Below are 26,040 nucleotides of genomic sequence, written 5' to 3' on the forward strand. Positions count from 1 at the left end.
AACATATATAGTAGTAATAATAACATATATAGTAGTAATAATAACACATTTAGTAGTAATAATAACACATTTAGTAGTAATAATAGCACATTTAGTAGTAATAATAACATATTTAGTAGTAATAATAACTTTTATAGTAGTAATAACACATTTAGTAGTAATAATAACATATATAGTAGTAATAATAACACATTTAGTAGTAATAATAACATATATAGTAGTAATAATAACACATTTAGTAGTAATAATAACATATATAGTAGTAATAATAACATACATAGTAGTAATAATAACATATATAGTAGTAATAATAACACATTTAGTAGTAATAATAACATATATAGTAGTAATAATAACACATTTAGTAGTAATAATAACACATTTAGTAGTAATAATAACACATTTAGTAGTAATAACAACACATTTAGTAGTAATAATAACTTTTATAGTAGTAATAACACATTTAGTAGTAATAATAACATATATAGTAGTAATAATAACACATTTAGTAGTAATAATAACATATATAGTAGTAATAATAACACATTTGGTAGTAATAATAACACATTTAGTAGTAATAATAACACATTTAGTAGTAATAATAACACATTTAGTAGTAATAATAACATATATAGTAGTAATAATAACATACATAGTAGTATTAATAACACATTTAGTAGTAATAACACATTTAGTAGTAATAACAACATATATAGTAGTAATAACACATTTAGTAGTAATAATAACACATTTAGTAGTAATAATAACACATTTAGTAGTAATAATAACTTTTATAGTAGTAATAACACATTTAGTAGTAATAATAACATATATAGTAGTAATAATAACATACATAGTAGTAATAATAACATATATAGTAGTAATAATAACACATTTAGTAGTAATAATAACATATATAGTAGTAATAATAACACATTTAGTAGTAATAATAACACATTTAGTAGTAATAATAACACATTTAGTAGTAATAATAACACATTTAGTAGTAATAATAACATATATAGTAGTAATAATAACACATTTAGTAGTAATAATAACACATTTAGTAGTAATAATAACACATTTAGTAGTAATAATAACACATTTAGTAGTAATAATAACATACATAGTAGTATTAATAACACATTTAGTAGTAATAACACATTTAGTAGTAATAATAACATATTTAGTAGTAATAATAACACATTTAGTAGTAATAATAACATATTTAGTAGTAATAATAATACATTTAGTAGTAATAATAACATATATAGTAGTAATAATAACACATTTACTAGACTGGCCTGCATGTAGTCCAGACATTAAAAATGAGTGAAGGCTATAATATGAGAAGGGAGACTGTTGAACAACTTAAGCTGTACATCAAGCAAGAATGGGAAAGAATTCCACTTCAAACATGTGTCTCCTCAGTTCCCAAGCCTTTACTGAGTGTTGTTAAAAGGAAAGGCCATGTAACACACTGGCAAAAATGCATTTTTTTGCAATGTGTTGCTGCCATTATATATATATTATATATATATATACACACATATATACATTCATATATGAAAAAAATACATGTACCGGTATATATACATATATATATATATATATATATATATATATATATATATATATATATATATATATATATATATATATATATATATATATATATATATATGTGTGTGTGTGTGTGTGTGTATAGCCTTGAGCAGAAAAGAAGGGTTTAAATATATGTGCCTTTTGTGGCTTTTGCTCAATATCTTATTGTCTGTCAGACAAGCTCGGAGGCACACACACACACACACACACACACACACACACACACACACACACACACACACACACACACACACACACACACACACACACACACACACACACACACACACACACACAGCAATCAGTATGCATAGACGATCACAGGTCTGACCTCTTCAGCTATCTTATCTTCATCTCTTAGGATAATCCATATAGGTCCTTCAACACACACACACACACACACACACACACACACACACACACACACACACACACACACACACACACACACACACACACACACACACACACACACACACACACACACACACACACACACACACACACACACACACACACACACGGGACGGTGCATGTCTGGGCGTAATGACTTTTAAAGGGCTTGCTTATCAGCGACCACGTCTGCACACTGAAGATCACCTTAGCTGCCTCACACACCTCACCACTACTCCCTCACACACCTCACCACTACTCCCTCACACACCTCACCACTACTCCCTCACACACCTCACCACTACTCCCTCACACACACACCTCACCACTACTCCCTCACACACACCTCACCACTACTCCCTCACACACACCTCACCACTACTCCCTCACACACACACCTCACCACTACTCCCTCACACACACCTCACCACTACTCCCTCACACACCTCACCACTACTCCCTCACACACACCTCACCACTACTCCCTCACACACACACCTCACCACTACTCCCTCACACACACCTCACCACTACTCCCTCACACACCTCACCACTACTCCCTCACACACACCTCACCACTACTCCCTCACACACACCTCACCACTACTCCCTCACACACCTCACCACTACTCCCTCACACGCCTCACCACTACTCCCTCACACGCCTCACCACTACTCCCTCACACACCTCACCACTACTCCCTCGCACACCTCACCACTACTCCCTCACACACCTCACCACTACTCTCTCACACACCTCACCACTACTCCCTCACACACCTCACGACTACTTCCTCACACACCTCACCACTACTCCCTCACACACCTCACCACTACTCCCTCACACACCTCACCACTACTCCCTCACACACCTCACCACTACTCCCTCACACACACCTCACCACTACTTCCTCACACACACCTCACCACTACTCCCTCACACACCTCACCACTACTCCCTCACACACCTCACCACTACTCCCTCACACACCTCACCACTACTCCCTCACACACCTCACCACTACTCCCTCACACACCTCACCACTACTCCCTCACACACCTCACCACTACTCCCTCACACACACCTCACCACTACTCCCTCACACACACCTCACCACTACTCCCTCACACACCTCACCACTACTCCCTCACACGCCTCACCACTACTCCCTCACACACCTCACCACTACTCCCTCACACACACCTCACCACTACTCCCTCACACACACCTCACCACTACTCCCTCACACACCTCACCACTACTCCCTCACACGCCTCACCACTACTCCCTCACACGCCTCACCACTACTCCCTCACACACCTCACCACTACTCCCTCACACGCCTCACCACTACTTCCTCACACGCCTCACCACTACTGCCTCACACGCCTCACCACTACTCCCTCACACACCTCACCACTACTCCCTCACACGCCTCACCACTACTCCCTCACACGCCTCACCACTACTCCCTCACACGCCTCACCACTACTCCCTCACACGCCTCACCACTACTCCCTCACACGCCTCACCACTACTCCCTCGCACACCTCACCACTACTCCCTCGCACACCTCACCACTACTCCCTCACACACACCTCACCACTACTCCCTCACACGCCTCACCACTACTCCCTCACACACCTCACCACTACTCCCTCACACACCTCACCACTACTCCCTCACACACCTCACCACTACTCCCTCACACACCTCACCACTACTCCCTCACACACCTCACCACTACTCTCTCACACACCTCACCACTACTCCCTCTCACACCTCACCACTACTCCCTCACACACCTCACCACTACTCCCTCACACACACCTCACCACTACTCCCTCACACACCTCACCACTACTCCCTCACACACCTCACCACTACTTCCACACACACCTCACCACTACTCCCTCACACACCTCACCACTACTCCCTCACACACCTCACCACTACTCCCTCACACACACCTCACCACTACTCCCTCACACACCTCACCACTACTCCCTCACACACCTCACCACTACTCCCTCACACACCTCACCACTACTCCCTCACACACCTCACCACTACTTCCACACACACCTCACCACTACTCCCTCACACACCTCACCACTACTCCCTCACACACCTCACCACTACTCCCTCACACACCTCACCACTACTCCCTCACACACCTCACCACTACTCCCTCACACACCTCACCACTACTCCCTCACACACACCTCACCACTACTCCCTCACACACCTCACCACTACTCCCTCACACACCTCACCACTACTCCCTCACACACCTCACCACTACTCCCTCACACAGCTCACCACTACTCCCTCACACAGCTCACCACTACTCCCTCACACACCTCACCACTACTCCCTCACACACACACCTCACCACTACTCCCTCACACACCTCACCACTACTCCCTCACACACCTCACCACTACTCCCTCACACACACCTCACCACTACTCCCTCACACACCTCATCACTACTCCCTCACACACACACACCTCACCACTACTCCCTCACACACACACCTCACCACTACTCCCTCACACAGCTCACCACTACTCCCTCACACAACTCATCACTATTTCCTCAGCAGGACCTGACCCCCTTCCAGGCACCTTTTCTTTGAACTGTTTTGTAACCAAAAGGCAACGGCTGTTTACGACCCCCGTCCCTTTAGAAACAGCTGTTGCCATGTAATCAGGGAAAGTCCAAATAAAAGAGGAGGCGTACAATCTTTCGTCAGAGCGTGGTGGAAGACTGTACAAAGAGTACAGCCCAGACATTTCTCCTCAATTGAGCTCAATTGAATTCTGTCTCTGTTTAATTCTTTGCCTCTTGTCTTGTTTAATAGATGTCATCAGTGTTTGAACCTGACAATTATCATTATTATCGACTCCTCTTTGCCTCATTCGTTTTATTTTCCTATTTTAATGATGTTAGTGTTAGAATAATTGTTTGTAAGTTATCACAAAAAACTTTGTGGTGAAATGAGTTCCAGGCAAAAGGACAGGGGCTGTCTTTGAGGCCTACCAAGAGGAAGAACGCTCGTAAAAAATCCACCGTGACTTCAAAGCGGAGAGACGACAGGATCTGCCCAATTTCCAGACTAACTCTTTTTGAAGTATTTTACGATCTCTCTTTGAACTATTTTATGGAACTCTTTTTGAACTATTTTACGACCTCTTCTTTTGAACTGTTCGGTAACCAAAGGCAACGCTGTTTACGACCCACTTCCCTCTGAAAGCAGCTGTGGTGAGGTGGGGGGAGAAAGCCAAAGTAAAAGAAGGAGGCATGCAATCTTTTGGCAGAGCGTGCTGAGATACTGTACAAGGGTACAGCGTGTCCAGGCGTGTCTCCTCAATTGAGTCCAAATTGAATTATGTCTCTGTTTAATTCTTTGCCTCTTGTCTTGTTTAATAGATGTCATCAGTGTTTGAACCTGGCAGTTACACTATGATGCATACATTGGATGACTGTTTCAGATATCTATGTTTCTGTATCTGTCCCTATTTGAAATAAACTTAAAAAAAAAGAGTTGTTACAAATAAGAATCTTGGAAAATGCATCTTTTCGACACCCCTACTAATGAGAGCCGATCAGCATCATTTTGTCATCAGGTGTACCTAATGCTGTGGCCCGTGGAGTGTATTCCGGAACAGGCATGACAGGATTACCAGAGTGGATTATTTCCATTCGCCAAAATCTCCTCGTAATCCATTTACTGGACATGTTCTTCAAAAACAGGACGTTTCCACCGGCGCCGCCTACCTGCCGCTGGTGTTCCTCAGGACCACCAGAGCGTCCGGGAAGCCGTCCAGGTTGTAGTCCCCCAGGTGGAGGGCCAGAGGCTGGTTGGGCCTCCCTGGCACGAAGCTCCACAGAGTTCCCCTCTGCTGGAAGTCTGACAGCACGGAGACCCACTGGAAAGGAAAAGAGAGAATTGTTGGCACTTGCAGGTGCGTTGGAACTCTTTCTGACACACCTGACCAACACATTTCAAATTAAAAGTCAGCTAAATTACATTGAATGCAAACAGCCCGTATTATTATTATTGCGCATACTTCCAACTTTATTAGGGCCCGCATGGCCCGCATAAGGACCTATTGAATTTGTAAGGTTTTATTCTTTATTAGGGCCCGCATGGCCCATTGCATAAGGACTCCCAAAGGGAGTCCTTATGCAATGGGACATAAGGACCTATTGAATTTGTAAGGTTTTATTATTATTATACCGGCCGCCTCTTTGAGCACTAATTTGACCCACTTAACATGCTTCAAAACTCACCATATTTGACCCACACATCAGGACCTGCGAAAATTGTCTTTTAATGAAAAAACCGAACCCCAAAACTCAAAATTGCGCTGTAGCGCCCCCTAGGAAAAAAAAAAACTAGACTGCCTGTAACTCCCACTAGGAAGGTCGGAGAGACATGAAACAAAAACCTCTATGTAGGTCTGACTTAGACCTAGTTTTCATAATTGTATATCCTCGGGCAAAAATCAACAGGAAGTTGGCTATTCCCCCTTCACGACAAAAAACTAGTAACAGTAACTCATATATATATATATATATATATATATATATATATATATATATATATATATATATATATATATATATATATATTCATATATATATATATATATATATATATATTCATATATATATATATATATATATATATATATATTCATATATATATATATATATATATATATATATATATATATTTATTTATATTCATATATATTCATATATATATATATATATATATATATATTCATATATATATATATATATATATATATTCATATATATATATATATATATATATATATATATATATATATATATATATATATATATATATATATATATATATATATATATATATATATATATATATATATATATATAAAATGTGCCAAACAATATAAAATGTGCCAAACATGGATAAGTGTGGAGATAGTGAGTGTTTTGCATTTTTCCCATCATGCATTGCAATGGATTTATATAAATGGGTGCATTTCTGATTATTTTATTATTTTTTATGGCGCATGGACGTTTCTTATATAATATCCACAAATTGTGTTATATTGTTGTTATGTGTGACCATGTCTGTCGGCATTTCGTGTTGTGAATTGCACCATGACTAGGGAAGGTTGTTTGCATTGGGTCATATAAGACGACACTACCTGACAAAAAGTTACTACAAATTTAGACACAAAATAAATTGTTTTTTAAACTTGTATAAATGTCACTAATAGCACATGTTGTTACATGCTTTGGATATTTTATACTTAAAAAAAATAAGAAATACAAATAATAATAAAATAAAATAAATAAATACATTTCTTTTTACACTTTCTAAAAATAACAACAATGAATAAATACATACACACACATATATATATATATATATATATATATATATATATATATATATATATATATATATATATATATATATATATATATATATATATATAATGTAAAATATGTTTTACAGCAACAAAGAAAAGTACAGAAAAAAGATGTTGCACTGTACAGTTTTGAAGGCGTTGGCAGGTGCGGTTAAAGCAACCACGTAAACGCCTTCTGTTACGACGCCTCCGCCGGGCCATTATCACCTCTCGCTTACAATGAATTCTGTTCCACTGAGCAGCCGTCAGGGAGGACTCATCCTGGTCCACGCTGACACGGTGCAGAAAGACCTTTGAAGTTTTTTGCAGATCAAAGTCCATTTTAAGAAGTGAGGAGCTGGCAGGATCACAATTAGCCCGCAGCTGAATATTATTAGATGGCAATGGAGACATCACAATTGTAGGATCTGAGCCCAGGATGTCGTTGTGCAGCCCTTTGAGACACTCCTGATTTAGGGCTATATAAGTCAACGCCCTGACACCATCAAGGGAGGCCATGATGTTCCGCACAGCCTGCTGGACTTTCTTGTGTCCGCCAAACCTGCTGGTGGACCAACTTTCTGCACCAGCGCTCAAAAGGTCAGTTCCATGTCAAGATGACTACCCAACACGCCACTTCTACAGGTACCCACTCAACTCCCTCGGTAGGACCGGGTACCGAATCATGTCAAATCTAAGTCGGTCAACTGTGACATCCAATGTCAGAAAAAGTGTATGTAAAATATCAAAAAAACTTTCCGTTCTCTGAGTTCCCAATGAACAGACAAGAGGCTGTCTTTGTTCCACCAAACCAAAGGCTTGGAAAATTCCGCTGTGTGCGATGGGAGGAGACGGGAGGGGTTATCTATTTTTCATCCAAGACCTGCCCAAGCTGAATCCAGAACTAACCCAAGCCCGAGGCATCTTTTTCTTTTGTGTTAATGTGACCGAAAACAATGACTGTTTACATACTCCCCATTCCTTTGGAAGCAGATGTTGTGTAAACAGGGAGTGTCCAAATAAAGGAGGAGACGTAAACTTTTTTACGTCAGAGCGTGCTGAGATACTGTACAAGGGTACAGTGTACAGACGACTCTCCTCAATATTGAGTCCAAATTGAATTCTGTCGCTGTTTAATTCTTTGCCTCTTGTCTTGTTTAATAGATGTCATCAGTGTTTGAACCTGACATCCAACTTAGACCCAGACACGAAAAAAACAAAAACAACGCTCGTTTGCTGTTTTTATTTTACCTCCAGGTGGATAATGATTAATTCTTCATCCAAACGAGCAGACACAAACATCCCGGTGAGAGCAGACATTGTACAGTGAGTGATTGTTTTATTATATTTGCATTAAAGTTAAAGTAGCAATGATTGTCACACACACACACACACACACACACGAGGTGTGGCGAAATTATTCTCTGCATTTGACCCATCACCCTTGATCACCCCCCTGGGAGGTGAGGTGAGCAGTGAGCAGCAGCGGTGTCCGCGCCCGGGAATATTTTTTTGGGTGAATTAACCCCCAAACGAATATCTTGTTTAGCACTTAGCAATACTGCGACATGATGCTTAGTGTTTCGCTAAAGCTAAATTTGTTTCACACAAACAGCTTCTAAAACTTATAGATCATCCTCCTTATGTTTGGGCTCAAAAATAGAAGTTTCTGGATCATCATTTGGTGATTTAACCCCCAATTCCAATCCTTAATGCTGAGTGCCAAGCAGGGAGGTAATGGTTCTCATTTTTATAGTCTTTGGTATGACTGGGCCGGGGTTTGAACTCACAACCTACCCATCTCAGGGCGGACACTCTAACCACTGAGCCACTGAGCAGTACCTCAAAGAACTGCTCACCCCCCAAATCCTCCACAAGACACCTCTGCTCCGGACAAGCTAACCTCCGAGGACAAAGCTCCGAACTATGGGAGACCGGGCTTTCCGCTCCGCCGCTCCCAGTCTGTGGAAAGCTCTCCCTGACCACCTGAGGGCACCACAGACTGTGGATGCTTTTAAAAAAAAGGCTTAAAAAGATATATGTGTACTAGTTTTAGCTATTAGGCTGTTCTAGTTGTTTTTTTTTTTTATATTTATTTTACTTGTTGGGGGCAGCTATTTGTGGTTCTGGCGTTGTTGTTGTTGTTTTTTTTTAATGCACTGTAGCACTTTGTTTGTTTGTTTTTTATTGGAAAATTGTTTAGGCCACTCATAACAGATTTAATAATAAAGTGAGGGATGTTCCGATTTGGGTTTCATGCTACCGATCATTCTCGCGTGAGATCGGCCGATATCAATACCGATACACACGATATCACATGTATTAACAACACATTTCTTCTGTTGTTTAAAGTAGTGATGTGCGATACCACTGTTTTTCAATACCGAGTAAAATTTAGGCTGATATCACTGATGCCGATACTTTGGTGCAAATATACCTAATGTGTCTGCTAAAATGTAAAAAGTTGTGTATTTCAAATAATAACATGTCTCATAGCATAAATAATAAAAGACAGGGTTATTTATTGATGTGTTTCATCCATCCATCCATTTTCTACCGCTTGTCCCTTTTACTCTGAAATATTGAGGTAGTGGCATGAACAAAAATATAGCCAAGCTCATAAAACACAACAAATCATACAAAGTACACAAAAAGGGTGTTTCATACCTTAAAAACAGGAACTGACTGAAATATTAAAAGCGTTAAAATACATTTATTTTTACGGCATAAAAACTAATTCATAATTCAGTTACATTTTAACCTGAAAATAATGAACATGTAAAATAACACTATAAAGTGCTTTTACAAATAGAATCTATTATATACTTACAGTGTGTAAACTGTTGCGTCAGACCAGTTCTTCCTCCGAGGGAATCTAAAATACTGGTCAATCCCAAGTTCTTTCGATGACATATATGCTGAGTAAGAAGGACCATCAAGACAGAATTGGAATATTTTCAAGTTTATACCAAAGCTTTGGGAGATCAGCTTAACCAATACATTCATATCGGCTGCTCTAGTTGATCTGGCATTCCAAGGGAAAAGACAACTTCTTCTCATACAAAGAAAACCCCCATGTCCTCCTCGCACCACTGATAAGAAACCATTCAAACGTAAGACACAAAACAGACCTCTGAACACAAGAGAAACTCGTAAAATATAAAAAGGAAAAGTACTAGATACTCTAAACATGGCTATGTAAAAATATAGTCAAGCTCATAAAACACAACAAAATCATACAAAGTACACAAAAAGGGTGTTTTATACCTTAAAAACAGGAACTGACTAAAATATTAAAAGCGTCAAAATAAATGTATTTTTAAGAACTACCAACGGCATAAAAACTAATTCATAATTCAGTTACCTTTTAACGTGAAAATAATGAACATGTAAAATAACACTATAAAGTGCTTTTACAAATAATAATAATAATAATAACTGGGATTTATATAGCGCTTTTCTAAGTACCCAAAGTCGCTTTACATGTAGAACCCATCATTCGTTCATACCTGGTGGTGGTAAGCTACTTTCATAGCCACAGCTGCCCTGGGGTAGACTGACGGAAGCGTGGCTGCAATTTGCGCCAACGGCCCCTCCGACCACCACCTGTCATTCATCATTCAATTCGCCGGTGTGAGTGGCACCGGGGGCAAAGGGTGAAGTGTCCCGCCCAAGGACACAACGGCAGCAATTTTTGGATGGTAAGAGGCGGGGAGCGAACCTGCAACCCTCAGGTTTCTGGCACGGTTGTTCTACCCACTACGCCATGCCGCCCCTAAATACAATCTATTATATACTTACAGTGTGTAAACTGTTGCGTCAGACCAGTTCTTCCTCCGAGGGAATCTAAAATACTGATCAATCCCAAGTTCTTTCGATGACATATATGCTGAGTAAGAAGGACCATCAAGACAGAATTGGAATATTTTCAAGTTTATACCAAAGCTTTGGGAGATCAGCTTAACCAATACATTCATATCGGCTGCTCTAGTTGATCTGAAATTCCAAGGGAAAAGACAACTTCTTTTCATACAAAGAAAACCCCCATGTCCCCCTCGCACCACTGATAAGAAACCATTCCAACGTAAGACACAAAACAGACCTCTGAACACAAGAGAAACTCGTAAAATATAAAAAGGAAAAGTACTAGATACTCTAAACATGGCTATGTAAAAATATAGTCAAGCTCATAAAACACAACAAAATCATACAAAGTACACAAAAAGGGTGTTTTATACCTTAAAAACAGGAACTGACTAAAATATTAAAAGCGTCAAAATAAATGTATTTTTAAGAACTACCAACGGCATAAAAACTAATTCATAATTCAGTTATATTTTAACGTGAAAATAATGAACATGTAAAATAACACTATAAAGTGCTTTTACAAATACAATCTATTATATACTTACAGTGTGTAAACTGTTGCATCAGACCAGTTCTTCCTCCGAGGGAATCTAAAATACTGGTCAATCCCAAGTTCTTTCGATGACATATATGCTGAGTAAGACGGACCATCAAGACAGAATTGGAATATTTTCAAGTTTATACCAAAGCTTTGGGAGATCAGCTTAACCAATACATTCCTATCGGCTGCTCTAGTTGATCTGAAATTCCAAGGGAAAACACAACTTCTTTTCATACAAAGAAAACCCCCATGTCCCCCTCGCACCACTGATAAGAAACCATTCCAACGTAAGACACAAAACAGACCTCTGAACACAAGAGAAACTCGTAAAATATAAAAAGGTACTAGATGCTCTAAACATGGCTATGTAAAAATATAGTCAAGCTCATAAAACACAACAAAATCATACAAAGTAGACAAAAAGGGTGTTTTATACCTTAAAAACAGGAACTGACTAAAATATTAAAAGCGTCAAAATAAATGTATTTTTAAGAACTACCAATGGCATAAAAACTAATTCATAATTCAGTTACATTTTAACGTGAAAATAATGAACATGTAAAATAACACTATAAAGTGCTTTTACAAATACAATCTATTATATACTTACAGTGTGTAAACTGTTGCGTCAGACCAGTTCTTCCTCCGAGGGAATCTAAAATACTGGTCAATCCCAAGTTCTTTCGATGACATATATGCTGAGTAAGAAGGACCATCAAGACAGAATTGGAATATTTTCAAGTTTATACCAAAGCTTTGGGAGATCAGCTTAACCAATACATTCATATTGGCTGCAAAGATGCGCGAATTGCGGGCACAACCGCGGAGTCCGCGGATTATCCGCGGATCGGGCGGATGAAATTAAAAAAAATTAGATTTTATCCGCGGGTCGGGTCGGGTCGGGTCGGGTCGGGTCGGGTCGGGCGGTTGAAATAAAAAAAAATTAGATTTTAAATAGATTCAGGCGGGTGGCAGTTAAACCAATTCGGAAATATACATACATAGTTAAATGTTGTTACCCACATACGAAAAACGAGCAGGCACCTGCAGCATATGCCACAACAGAAGAAAAAAAAGAAAAAGAGATGGATACTTTTACGGAGCGGAGAAGGCCCCCGACGCCTCGCCGGGGTCCGGGACCGAGGCCCCTTCCCCCGAGAGGGCCCCACCGGGAGCCGTAGCTGAGGCGATCCGCGAGAAGGGCCCGACGCACGTCCAGGGTCACCACCGCGCCCACCGCACCGACACCCCGCCTCATCCGCCTTCGCCGCGGCCGGCGTCACGCGCAGCAGGTAAGCAGCTTACCTGCCCGCCACCCCCGTGGCCGGGGGCTCGTAACAGGGGTCACTCCGCGCGCTCCGCCCACGCAGCTTACCTGCCCGCCACCCCTGTTGCCGGGGGCGCGTAACAGGGGTCACTCCGCGCGCAGTGCGCTCACGAAAGGGGTGGGGCTCACCCTGGTTGATATAGACAGCAGGACGGTGGCCATGGACGTCGGAACCCGCTAAGGAGTGTGTAACAACCCACCTGCCGAATCAACTAGCCCTGAAAATGGATGGCGCTGGAGCGTCGGGCCCATACCCGGCCGTCGCCGGCAGCGAGACGCGCTTGGAGGTGCGCTCAGCGCGGCTCCCATATGATTGCGCACTGGTGTGCGTCTGGGTCGTGACAGCGTGGCACGCGAATGTCTGTGCCACATTGGATCAGTCTCCTTTCTTTAACAGGCAAAAGCTTTATAACCTTGCATCGTCTATATTAGATATATAACAACGGGCGGGTGCGGGCGGATGGCGGGCGGGTGCGGTTCTGATCAAATGTTACATCGGGTGGATGGCGGATGGTTGACGACTTTCTGATGCGGTTGCGGATGAAATAATTGCCAATCCGCGCATCTCTATTGGCTGCTCTAGTTGATCTGAAATTCCAAGGGAAAAGGCAACTTCTTTTCATACAAAGAAAACCCCCATGTCCCCCTCGCACCACTGATAAGAAACCATTCCAACGTAAGACACAAAACCGACCTCTGAACACAAGAGAAACTTGTAAAATATAAAAAGGAAAAGTACTAGATACTCTAAACAGTTCCAAAGCATAAAACAAACAAAAACATGTGTTCTTGTCTTCCATAAGGACTGTGAATGATAAACAAGATTCAAGTAGAAGAATTAACAAAGCGGAAGGAGTGTCTGGCCTACATGAGAACCTGACTGAGTGCGTCCTGCAGGGGCCAATGAGCTCCACAACAATGGACGAGGCCATAAATCAAAGACTCAAGTGTGAGGCGACATCTTTGCTGTTCTATTTTGGAACAGAGCGAGCAAGACGGGAGAAAGAAAGACCGAGGGAGGCAGCCCCCCCCGCCCCCCCCAGGTGCAGCCAGATGCCGGCGGTTTAACTATTCACCCACCTTAAACAGAGAGCAGGTGCGCCGCTAATAGCGCTAACTGGCAGCAGAATGTTGGCGCGAGATGACCAAAGCCTAATCAGTGGTCATTTCTGATAATCACCTGGTGCTGGAATATAAATAAGTGAGTACACAGTGAGTCATGCATGAAACACATAGACTATCTACTACACTGTTTTTCAACCACTGTGCCGCGGCACACTAGTAGTCTGGTGTGCAGGTAAAAAGGTATCTAATGCTTAAACCAAAAATAAACAAAAAGGTGAGTGCCCTCAAGAAAAGGCATTGAAGCTTAGGGAAGGCTATGCAGAGCGAAACTAAAACTGAACTGGCTACAAAGTCAACAAAAACAGAATGCTGGACGACAGCAAAGACTTACTGTGGAGCAAAGACGGCGTCCACAAAGTACATCCGAACATGACACGACAATCGACAATGTCCCCACAAAGAAGGATAAAAACAACTGAAATATTCTTGATTGCTAGAACAAAGCAGGTGTGGGGAATATCGCTCAAAAGGAAGACATGAAGCTGCTACAGGAACATTTCATGATGATGACTTCTGTTTTGTTTGATCAGCCGTTTTACTGCCTTGTTACAGACACTGTTAATAATAATGAATTAACTATTTATTTATTTAATAATTAAAATAATAAAAAAATACATAAAAATAAATAAAAATAAATACAAATAAAATAATAACTATTTATTTATTTAATAATTAAAATAATAAAAAAATACATAAATAGACAAAGACATGCACCTGGGGATAAGTTGATTGGCAACACTAAATTGGCCCTAGTGTGTGGATGTGAGTGTGAATGTTGTCTGTCTATCTGTGTTGGCCCTGCGATGAGGTGGCGACTTGTCCAGGGTGTACCCCGCCTTCCGCCCGATTGTAGCTGAGATAGGCTCCAGCGCCCCCCGCGACCCCAAAAGGAATAAGCGGTAGAAAATGGATGGATGGATAAATAAAATAAATACAAATAAAATAATAATAATAATAATAGATAATAAAGACATGAAGCTGCTACAGGAAAATTTCATGATGATGACTTCTGTTTTGTTTGATCAGCCGTTTTACTGCCTTGTTACAGACACTGTTAATAATAATTAATTATTTATTTATTTAATAATTAAAATAATTTAAAAAAATACCTAAAAATAAATAAAAATAAATAAAAATAAAATAATAACTATTTATTTATTTAATTATTAAAATAATAAAAAAATACATACAAATAAATAAAAATAAATAAAAATAAAATAATAATAATAATAATAATAGATAATAAAGACATGAAGCTGCTACAGGAAAATTTCATGATGATGACTTCTGTTTTGTTTGATCGGCCGTTTTACTGCCTTGTTACAGACACTGTTAATAATAATTAATTAATTATTTATTTATTTAATAATTAAAATAATAAAAAAAATACATAAAAATAAATACAAATAAAATAATAATAATAATAATAAATAAACATTTAATGTAATTAATTGTTTAATTAATTAATTATTTATTTATTTAATAATTAAAATAATAAAAAAATAAAAAATGCATACAAATAAATAAAAATAAAATAATAATAATAAAAAAATAAAATAATTAAATTAATTAAAACAATTTTTTTCCCCTCAAACACCTCCCATTGTTTACCTGTATCTCACCGTTTTTGTGAGGGGCGCCGGAAGATGGCAGACCCGTCAGCGATCCTGTTCTGTCTCCCTGTAATGTTTGTCTGATCTTGAATGGGATTGTGCTGAAAATCCCCTCGGGGATTAATAAAGTATTTCTGTTGCTGATTCTGATGTATGTAAATAAACATTTAGAGAATATTTCTGTGTAAATAACTCATTTCACAACCTATATATCTGCGACTTTTAGTCCTGTCTGCTTACCCAAATAAACCGGAAACCCGTCTGGCTAGCTGTGTACAAACAAAACATGAAATAATACTTTACAGATACTCTAATAAGATTGCTCGTGTTTTTCACTCGGTACATATTGCTGTCCTATCACAATGTTGTGTACTACAAAGTGTTTTGTGTTGACGTAGAAGCTAGCTTATCTCTTGCCGTAGTTAGCTTCTACCGCTAATACAGTAAAATAGTTCCTCAGTGTTCACTCTTACAATAACAATGTTGCTACTAGGGCTGTGAATCTTTGGGTGCGATTCAATATCGATTCTTGGGGGTCACGATTCGATTCAAAATCGATTTTTTTTTTCAATTCAACACGATTCTCGATTCAAAAACGACATAATCCCAATTCATTCATTGTAGTTCGGAAAATACGATAAATGAATGATGATAGAAACGAGCAAGTAAACGACAATTAATCTTGTTGCTAGCTGGCTTAAATGCTGACATGCAAACAAGAGACATTAACGTCCTTCCCCAGTCTAAACTTGTACAAAGTTAGGAGTTATTGAGTCTGTTTAGCTCAGGGGTCGGCAACCCAAAATGTTGAAAGAGCCATATTGGACCAAAAATACAAAAACAAATCTGTCTGGAGCCGCAAAAAATTAAAAGCGTGTCTTAAGATATATAAATTGAATTAAGAGGACTTAAAGGAAACTAAATGAGCTCAAATATAGCTACAAATGAGGCATAATGATGCAATATGCACATATAGCTAGCCTAAATAGCATGTTAGCATCAATTAGCTTGCAGTCATGTCTGATTAGCACTCCACACAAGTCAAAAACATCGACAAAACTCACCTTTCATGCACAACGTTAAAAGTTTGGTGGACAAAATGAGACAGAAAAAGGATAAAACACGTCCTAGAAAGTCGGAGAAAGCTATACATGTAAACAAACCACGGTGAGTTCAAGGACCGCCAAAATTAGTAGGACAAAACGGCGCTCGCCAAATACTCGAATCCGTGAAGCATGTTTAATATAAACCGTGTGCTTTGTAACATTTAGGGAGGCTTGTGTCATGTTTGTCCTCCTACAGAAACCATATTAAAACCAAAAATAGATTTTTTTCCCCCCTCATCTTTTTCCATTTTTTATACATTTTTTAAAAAAGTTTCAGAGAGCCACTAGGGCGGTGCTAATGCGGCTCTAGAGCCGCGGGTTGCCGACCCCTGGTTTAGCTGATTGGAGAGCGAGCTAGTGGGTCCATGAGCATGACTTCTGTTTTGTTTGATCAGACGTTTTACTACCCTGTTACAGACACCCTTTTGAAACAATTAAGGTATGTAAATAAACATTTACAGAATATTTCTGTGTAAACAACTCATTTCACAACGTATATATATATATATATATATATATTGTTTGATCAGCCGTTTTACTGCCTTGTTACAGACACTGTTAGGAAACAATTCATGTAATTAATTGTTTAATTAATTAATTATTTATTTATTTAATAATTTAAATTATTTAAAAAAAATAAAAAAAATAAAAATAAAATAAAATAATTACATTAATTATAACAATTTTTTCCCCCCATCAAACACCTCCCATTGTTTACCTTTATCTCACCGTTTTTGTAAGGGGCGCCGGAAGATGGCAGACCCGTCAGCGATCCTGTTCTGTCTCCCTGTAATGTTTGATCCTATTCTGTCTCCCTGTAATGTTTGATCCTGTTCTGTCTTCCTGTAATGTTTGATCCTGTTCTGTCTCCCTGTAATGTTTGATCCTATTCTGTCTCCCTGTAATGTTTGATCCTGTTCTGTCTTCCTGTAATGTTTGATCCTGTTCTGTGTCCCTGTAATGTTTGATCCTATTCTGTCTCCCTGTAATGTTTGATCCTGTTCTGTCTTCCTGTAATGTTTGATCCTGTTCTGTGTCCCTGTAATGTTTGATCCTATTCTGTGTCCCTGTAATGTTTGATCCTATTCTGTCTCCCTGTAATGTTTGATCCTATTCTGTCTCCCTGTAATGTTTGATCCTGTTCTGTCTTCCTGTAATGTTTGATCCTGTTCTGTGTCCCTGTAATGTTTGATCCTATTCTGTCTCCCTGTAATGTTTGATCCTGTTCTGTCTCCCTGTAATGTTTGATCCTGTTCTGTCTCCCTGTAATGTTTGATCCTATTCTGTCTCCCTGTAATGTTTGATCCTGTTCTGTCTTCCTGTAATGTTTGATCCTGTTCTGTCTCCCTGTAATGTTTGATCCTGTTCTGTCTCCCTGTAATGTTTGATCCTATTCTGTCTCCCTGTAATGTTTGATCCTGTTCTGTCTCCCTGTAATGTTTCTGATTCTGATTCTGATGTATGTAAATAAACATTTAGAGAATATTTCTGTCTGATCTTGCCCCAACTGGTTTAGCTGATTGGAGAGCGAGCTAGTGGGTCCATGAGCATGACTTCTGTTTTGTTTGATCAGACGTTTTACTACCCTGTTACAAACAATTAAGGTATGTACATAAACATTTACAGAATATTTCTGTGTAAACAACTCATTTCACAACGTATATACAGTATATATATGCAACTTATATATGGAAAAACATTTTCTTTTTAGAATGTTTAATCCCGGCCAATCGCTGCGTCCGTATTTGGGGACATGTGACCAGGACAAGTTAGTGGATGAAGAGTCCTGCTGGTGTTACGGTTAAGAAGTCGCTCCATGCAGGCGTTCAGCGCTCAAATGTCAATCTATGAAGCGGTAAGATCCAAATGGCCTACTTAATGGAGATGAAGAAGATGATGGGATTTGCGGCTCACGAGGTAATCTGATAACTTTAATGGCTGGGAGGGGAGCGGGGGAGGATGGAGGGGGGGGGGTGTACACGCCGCGTGCAAATGATCATTTCTTATTTTGAAGGCAAACAGGCGACATTAGAACCACACGGGGCACAGCTTCCGTCGTAGGAGAGCGTTCTCGCTTCATTAGGCCGAGAAATTAAAACGCGGAGGCCGCCAGCCGCCGAGGAGGCGGACAGGATGGCGATGGAGTTTAGGGGTTAATGCGGGGGAGGGCGGCGTGCCGCGCAGACAACAAGCCGCGGAATTGCTTTCGGAACAAAACTGATGGCTTTTACGACCGTGACCGTCAGTGTGATGTTGGACACCGCCGCTGAGCCGAGGACGGGCGGCGTGTCGGAAGCCCGACGTGACTCATCGGACAACACGCAGCGGGGATGGTCAAGTGGAAGTCAGGCCCGACCGAGTTTTCAAAAACAGATCCTTAGAAGAGTGTTTTTCAACCACTGTGCCGCGGCACACTAGTGCATACTTGCCAACCCTCCCGGATTTTCCGGGAGACTCCCGAAATTCAGCGCCTCTCCCGAAAACCTCCCGGGACAAATTTTCTCCCGAAAATCTCCCGAAATTCAGGCGGAGCTGGAGGCCACGCCCCCTCCAGCTCCATTCGGACCTGAGTGACGTGTTGACAGCCTGTTCTCAAGTCCGCTTTCCCACCATATAAACAGCTAATGATGGAGGGCGAGTTCGTGGTTTCTTATGTGTGTTTATTGTTAGGCAGTTTCATTAACGTCCTCCCAGCGCGGTAACAACACACAACAACAGCAGTCAAGTTTTCGTGTACCGTAAAGCAGTTCGTCTGCCGTAAACAGCAATGTTGTGACACTTTTAAACAGGACAATACTGCCATCTACTGTACATGCATATGTGACCCACCCATAATGTGTCACATTTTTGTGTTGATTTATTTATTTTATTTTGTGGTTTGAATTCGTTTTTGGAGCTGTCGTTCCACATTTATCAGTATTCACATTGGTCAGTAGGGGGCAGTAGGGCGTTTCTTCCCAATTGAATGCTATCACCTGCGGACCGGAAGTGTCTTGTCATTCTGATGAGCGCGACCAGTCTGTGAACAATTGAAACGTCCTGTGTGCTTTTTCCTCCTGTATAACAGGCTAGTTTTGGTGAATCAACTCACTGAATAATATCCATGTGATCTTTATAAGTTTAAGTACACATTCTGATGGTGGAGCCTAACTCTAAAGTGTTTGTGAGTTGTAGTTTGAATCCAGTGCACAGCTGCAGTAATCAATACAAAAAGGCGACGTGAGCGCGCAATGTTTATATAGGAACTTCTGATCCTAATTCAGACTCCCAAATTAGAGCTCCCGTTTTCTTATTGATTTTATAATGTATATTGGTATAATGTGTGTGTTCTGAAATAGTGACAGAGAATAGAACAAGGATGGACAATTCAAGCCTTACTTCAACAATGAGTAGATGAGTGTTATGTGTGTAAATAAATGAACACTGAAATTCAAGTATTTATTTTATTTATTTATATATAAATATATATGTATACATATATATATATATATATATATATATATATATATATATATATATATATATATATATATATATATATATATATATATATATATATATATATGTGTGTGTGTAATAAAAAAATATATATATATAGCTAGAATTCACTGAAAGTCAAGTATTCTTAACCACGCCCCCACCCCCCACCTCCCGAAATCGGAGGTCTCAAGGTTGGCAAGTATGCACTAGTGTACCGTGAGATATTGTCTGGTGTGCCGTGGGAGATGATCTAATTTCACCTAAGTGGGTTAAAAATATTTTTTTGCAAACCACACTGCAAAAAGTCAGTGTTCAAAAACAAGAAAAAAATTACAAAAATGAGGGGTATTTTATTTGAACTAAGCAAAATTATCTGCTAATAGAACAAGAAAATTTGGCTTGTCAAGACTTTCCAAAACAAGTAAAACTAGCTAACCTCAATGAACCCAAAAATAGCTTAAAATAAGAATATTCTCACTAACAACAACTGTACTACTATATGAGTACCTATTTTCTATTGTTTCATTGAAAATAAAACAGCAAAAGACCAGAATAACCGATTTTTTTTTTTTCAGTGCCCATACCGATTATTAGTAGTCAAGGAGGCCGATAACAGACAATAAAAGTAATAATCATGATAAAAGTAATAAGTCTCCTTTTTGCTATCCATCTCTGTTGATTGAATGACGGAACATGAAACTGGTGGCGCTCCCCTAACGAGCCCATACTCAAAGCTTTGCGGACGGAGGCTTGTCGAGCAACTCGATCTGTGCAACTGCAAAAAAAAACAATACATGACCGGGAAGACCCCAGAAAGAAGGACAAAAACGGGATTTCCTGGCCCGAAAAAAAAATGGAAGTTTTGACAGGTAAGCAGAGGAGATGTACTACAAGGGGGGGATTGAAAGCAGATTTTTCACAAGAACTCCAAGAATACCCTGCCAGATATGAAAACATATTTGAGGACAATTATTGACAATGAAAGTATTTTTTTTTAATTAAAAAAGTTGGGTTTTAGCAAAAATTTATGTTTTATAAGGCTGGTGCTTGAGCAATGCTAGGTAAAATTTGTATTTAAAAAAAAATACTTATATCATGTGTATATATTGTATCTGCTGAAATAGTTCTGTTGTAGTTGAAAAAAAAAAAAAAAAAAGCCAATTATTGGCACCGATAATCGGTCGATTTCTAGTTTGAAGATAGAATTGATAGGATTGAAAACTGACTTTTCACAAGAACTCCAAAAAAATGCCCAGTCAGATATGAAAACATATTTGGGGACAATTATTGACAATGAAAGTATTGTTTTATCCTTAAGTTAATTAAAAAAATAAATAAAAACAATTAAAAAAAGTTGGGTTTTAGCAAAAATGTATATGTTTTATCATGCAGGGCTGGTGTTTGAGCAATGCTATTTATACACTTTTTATACTTGTAAAAAAAAAAAATATATATATATATATATATAAATACCCTGGCAGATATGAAAAAATTATTGACAATGAAAGTATTTTTTTATCCTTAATTTAATAAAAAAAAAAAAAAACAATTAAAAAAGTTGGGTTTTAGCAAAAATGTATATGTTTTATCATGCAGGGCTGGAATACTAAGTCACAATTTTTATTTTTGAAATACTTGTATCATGTGTATATATTGCATCTGCTGTATCACTGTTGTAGTTGTTAAAAAAAAACTAAAAAAAAAAGGCTTAATGCGTCAAAATTGCCAAAAGACCCCAGAAAGAAGGACAAAAACTGGATTTCCCACCCACAAAAAATTGAAATTTTGACAGGTAAGCAGAGGAAACGTACTGTAGGCGACCAGCACTGCAGATTTTTCACAACAACTCCAAAAAAATGCCCTGTCAGATGTGAAAACATATTTGGGGACAATTATTGACAATGAAAGTATTTTTTTTATCCTTAATTTAATTTTAAAAAAACAATTAAAAAAGTTGGGTTTTAGCAAAAAGGTATATGTTTTATCATGCAGGGCTGGTGTTTGAGCAATGCTATTTATACCATTTTTTATTTTTTAAATACTTGTATCATGTGTATAAAACAAATTAAAAAAGGCTTAATGCGTCAAAATTGCCAAATATTGTCGCCAATAATCGGTCGATTTCCAGTTTGAAGATAGAACAACTTCCTGTGACTTTGAATCCTCACATGATGTTGGTGAAGCTAACATGTGACCGACAGGTGGGAACATGCGAGGAATACAGAGAAAGTAACAATCATGATAAAAGTAATAAGTCTCCTTTTTGTTATCCATCTCTGTTGATTGAATGACGGAACATGAAACTGGTGGCGCTCCCCTAACGAGCCCATGCTCCGAGCGTTGCGGACGGAGGCTTGTCGAGCGACTCGACCTTTGCAGCAGTGAAAAATAAACAACGCAGGACCAGAAAAGACCCCAGTAAAAGAAGAACAAAAACTGGATTACCCGGCCAAAAAAAAAAAGAGGTAAGCAGAGGAGACGTACTGTAGGTTGAGCAGCACAGCAGGGGGGATTGAAAGCAGATTTTGTCACAAGAACTCCAATAAGATATCAACTTCCTGTGGCTTTGAATCCTCACATGATGTTGGTGACTTCAAACAGCGTCAGCTCTGTGGACCGGGGTCCTTCGAAGCCAGAACCATGGGCAGGTGTTCAAAAGAAAGAGGATACGGTGGGCAGTTTGAGGCTGAGTAAAAAAATACTCAGATATCAGCACTCGGCTGTCCTCAGTCCCTTTTTTAAAACATAGCTGATGAATTGAACTGGGATGAATGGTAGGAAAAGGGGGACATGGACACCCTCAAACGCAAAAAAAAAAAGAGAATTGAAAGAGAGAGAAAGTCGTTGAAGTGGAAATTATGAATGACTTTCAGGACGACCTTGAGTCGCTTTTTGACTTTCCTCACTTCAGCGCCTTCAACCTCATCCTCTTCTCTGTCTGCTGGAAACTTCTTTGTCAATCTAGCGGTTTTAGACGGTTTTAAAAGTCTATTATAATGAAGACAACACATGATGTAAGTGTCTGTATTAGCCTACTATCAAAATGACTTTCAAAGTCTTAAATAAGTGCTATAATGAAGACAACACATGATGTAAGTGTCTATATTAGTTATATGAGCCTACTATCAAAATGACTTTAAAAGTCTTATATAAGTGTTATAATGAAGACAACACATGATGTAAGTGTCTATATTAGCCTACTATCAAAATAACTTTAAAAGTCTTATATAAGTGTTATAATGAAGACAACACATGATGTAAGTGACTATATTAGTTATATTAGCCTACTATCAAAATGACTTTAAAAGTCTTATATAAGTGTTATAATGAAGACAACACATGATGTAAGTGTCTATATTAGCCTACTATCAAAATAACTTTAAAAGTCTTATATAAGTGTTATAATGAAGACAACACATGATGTAAGTGACTATATTAGTTATATTAGCCTACTATCAAAATGACTTTAAAAGTCTTATACAAGTGTTATGATGAAGACAACACATGATGTAAGTGTCTATATTAGCTATATTAGCTTACTATCAAAATGACTTTCAAAGTCTTATATAAGTGTTATAATGAAGACAACACATGATGTAAGTGTCTATATTAGTTATATAAGCCTACTATCAAAATGACTTTAAAAGTCTTATAGAAGTGCAATAATAAAGACAACACATGATGTAAGTGTCTATATTAGCCTACTATCAAAACAACTTTAAAAGTCTTATATAAAGTGATATAATGAAGGCAACACATGATGTAAGTGTCTATATTAGCCTACTATCAAAATGACTTTAAAAGTCTTATATAAGTGTTATAATGAAGACAACACAGGATGTAAGTGTCTATATTAGCGATATTAGCCTACTATCAAAATGACTTTAAAAGTCTTATATAAGTGTTATAATGAAGACAACACATGATGTAAGTGTCTATATTAGCTATATTAGCCTACTATCAAAATGACTTTAAAAGTCTTATATAAGTGTTATAATGAAGACAACACAGGATGTAAGTGTCTATATTAGTTATATTAGCCTACTATCAAAATTACTTTAAAAGTCGTATACAAGTGCTATAATGAAGACAACACATTATGTAAGTGTCTATATTAGCCTACTATCAAAATAACTTTACAAGTCTTATATAAGTGCTATAATGAAGACAACACATGATGTAAGTGTCTATATTAGTTATATTAGCCTACTATCAAAATGACTTTAAAAGTCTTATATAAGTGCTATAATGAAGACAACACATGATGTAAGTGTCTATATTATCCTACTATCAAAATAACTTTAAAAGTCTTATATAAGTGCTATATTGAAGACAACACAGGATGTAAGTGTCTATATTATTTATATTAGCCTACTATCAAAATGACTTTAAAAGTCTTATATAAGTGCTATAATGAAGACAACACATGATGTAAGTGTCTACATTAGTTGTATTAGCTTACTATCAAAATTACTTTAAAAGTCTTATATAAGTGTTATAATGAAGAGAACACATGATGTAAGTGTCTATACTAGTTATATAAGCCTACTATCAAAATGACTTCAAAAGTCTTATAGAAGTGCAATAATGAAGACAACACTTGATGTAAGTGTCTATATTAGTCTACTATCAAAATAATTTTAAAAGTCTTATATAAGTGCTATAATGAAGACAACACATGATGTAAGTGTCTATATTAGTTATATGAGCCTACTATCAAAATGACTTTAAAAGTCTTATATAAGTGTTATAATGAAGACAACACATGATGTAAGTGTCTATAATAACTATATTAGCCTACTATCAAAATAACTTTAATAGTTTTATATAAGTGTTATAATGAAGACAACACATGATGTAAGTGTCTATATTAGCTATATTAGCCTACTATCAAAATGACTTTAAAAGTCTTATATAAGTGTTATAATGAAGACAACACATGATGTAAGTGTCTATATTAGCTATATTAGCCTACTATCAAAATAACTTTACAAGTCTTATATAAGTGCTATAATGAAGACAACACATGATGTAAGTGTCTATATTAGTTATATGAGCCTACTATCACAATGACTTTAAAAGTCTTATATAAGTGCTATAATGAAGACAACACATGATGTAAGTGTCTATATTAGTTATATTAGCCTACTATCAAAATGACTTTAAAAGTCTTATATAAGTGTTATAATGAAGACAACACATGATGTAAGTGTCTATATTAGCCTACTATCAAAATGACTTTAAAAGTCTTATATAAGTGTTATAATGAAGACAACACATGATGTAAGTGTCTATATTAGCATACTATCAAAACAACTTTAAAAGTCTTATATAAAGTGATATAATGAAGGCAACACATGATGTAAGTGTCTATATTAGCCTACTATCAAAATAACTTTACAAGTCTTACATAAGTGCTATAATGAAGACAACACATGATGTAAGTGTCTATATTAGTTATATGAGCCTACTATCAAAATGACTTTAAAAGTCTTATTTAAGTGTTATAATGAAGACAACACATGATGTAAGTGTCTATATTAGTTATATTAGCCTACTATCAAA

At 38.0% G+C, this 26,040-nt stretch overlaps 1 protein-coding gene across 1 annotated transcript in view; it reads right to left on the reverse strand.

Annotated features, from left to right (window-relative positions):
- The window catches only part of itfg1 (integrin alpha FG-GAP repeat containing 1), a 402,483-nt gene that overhangs the window by 166,670 nt on the left and 209,773 nt on the right, over positions 1-26,040 (reverse strand). Inside the window, exon 10 of the mRNA XM_061963663.1 lies at positions 5,783-5,934. Coding sequence (XP_061819647.1) covers positions 5,783-5,934 — 152 coding nt within the window. The remainder of the gene's footprint in view (positions 1-5,782; positions 5,935-26,040) is intronic.

This window comes from Nerophis lumbriciformis, linkage group LG06 (genome assembly GCF_033978685.3).
Source record: "Nerophis lumbriciformis linkage group LG06, RoL_Nlum_v2.1, whole genome shotgun sequence".
NCBI lineage: Eukaryota > Metazoa > Chordata > Actinopteri > Syngnathiformes > Syngnathidae > Nerophis > Nerophis lumbriciformis.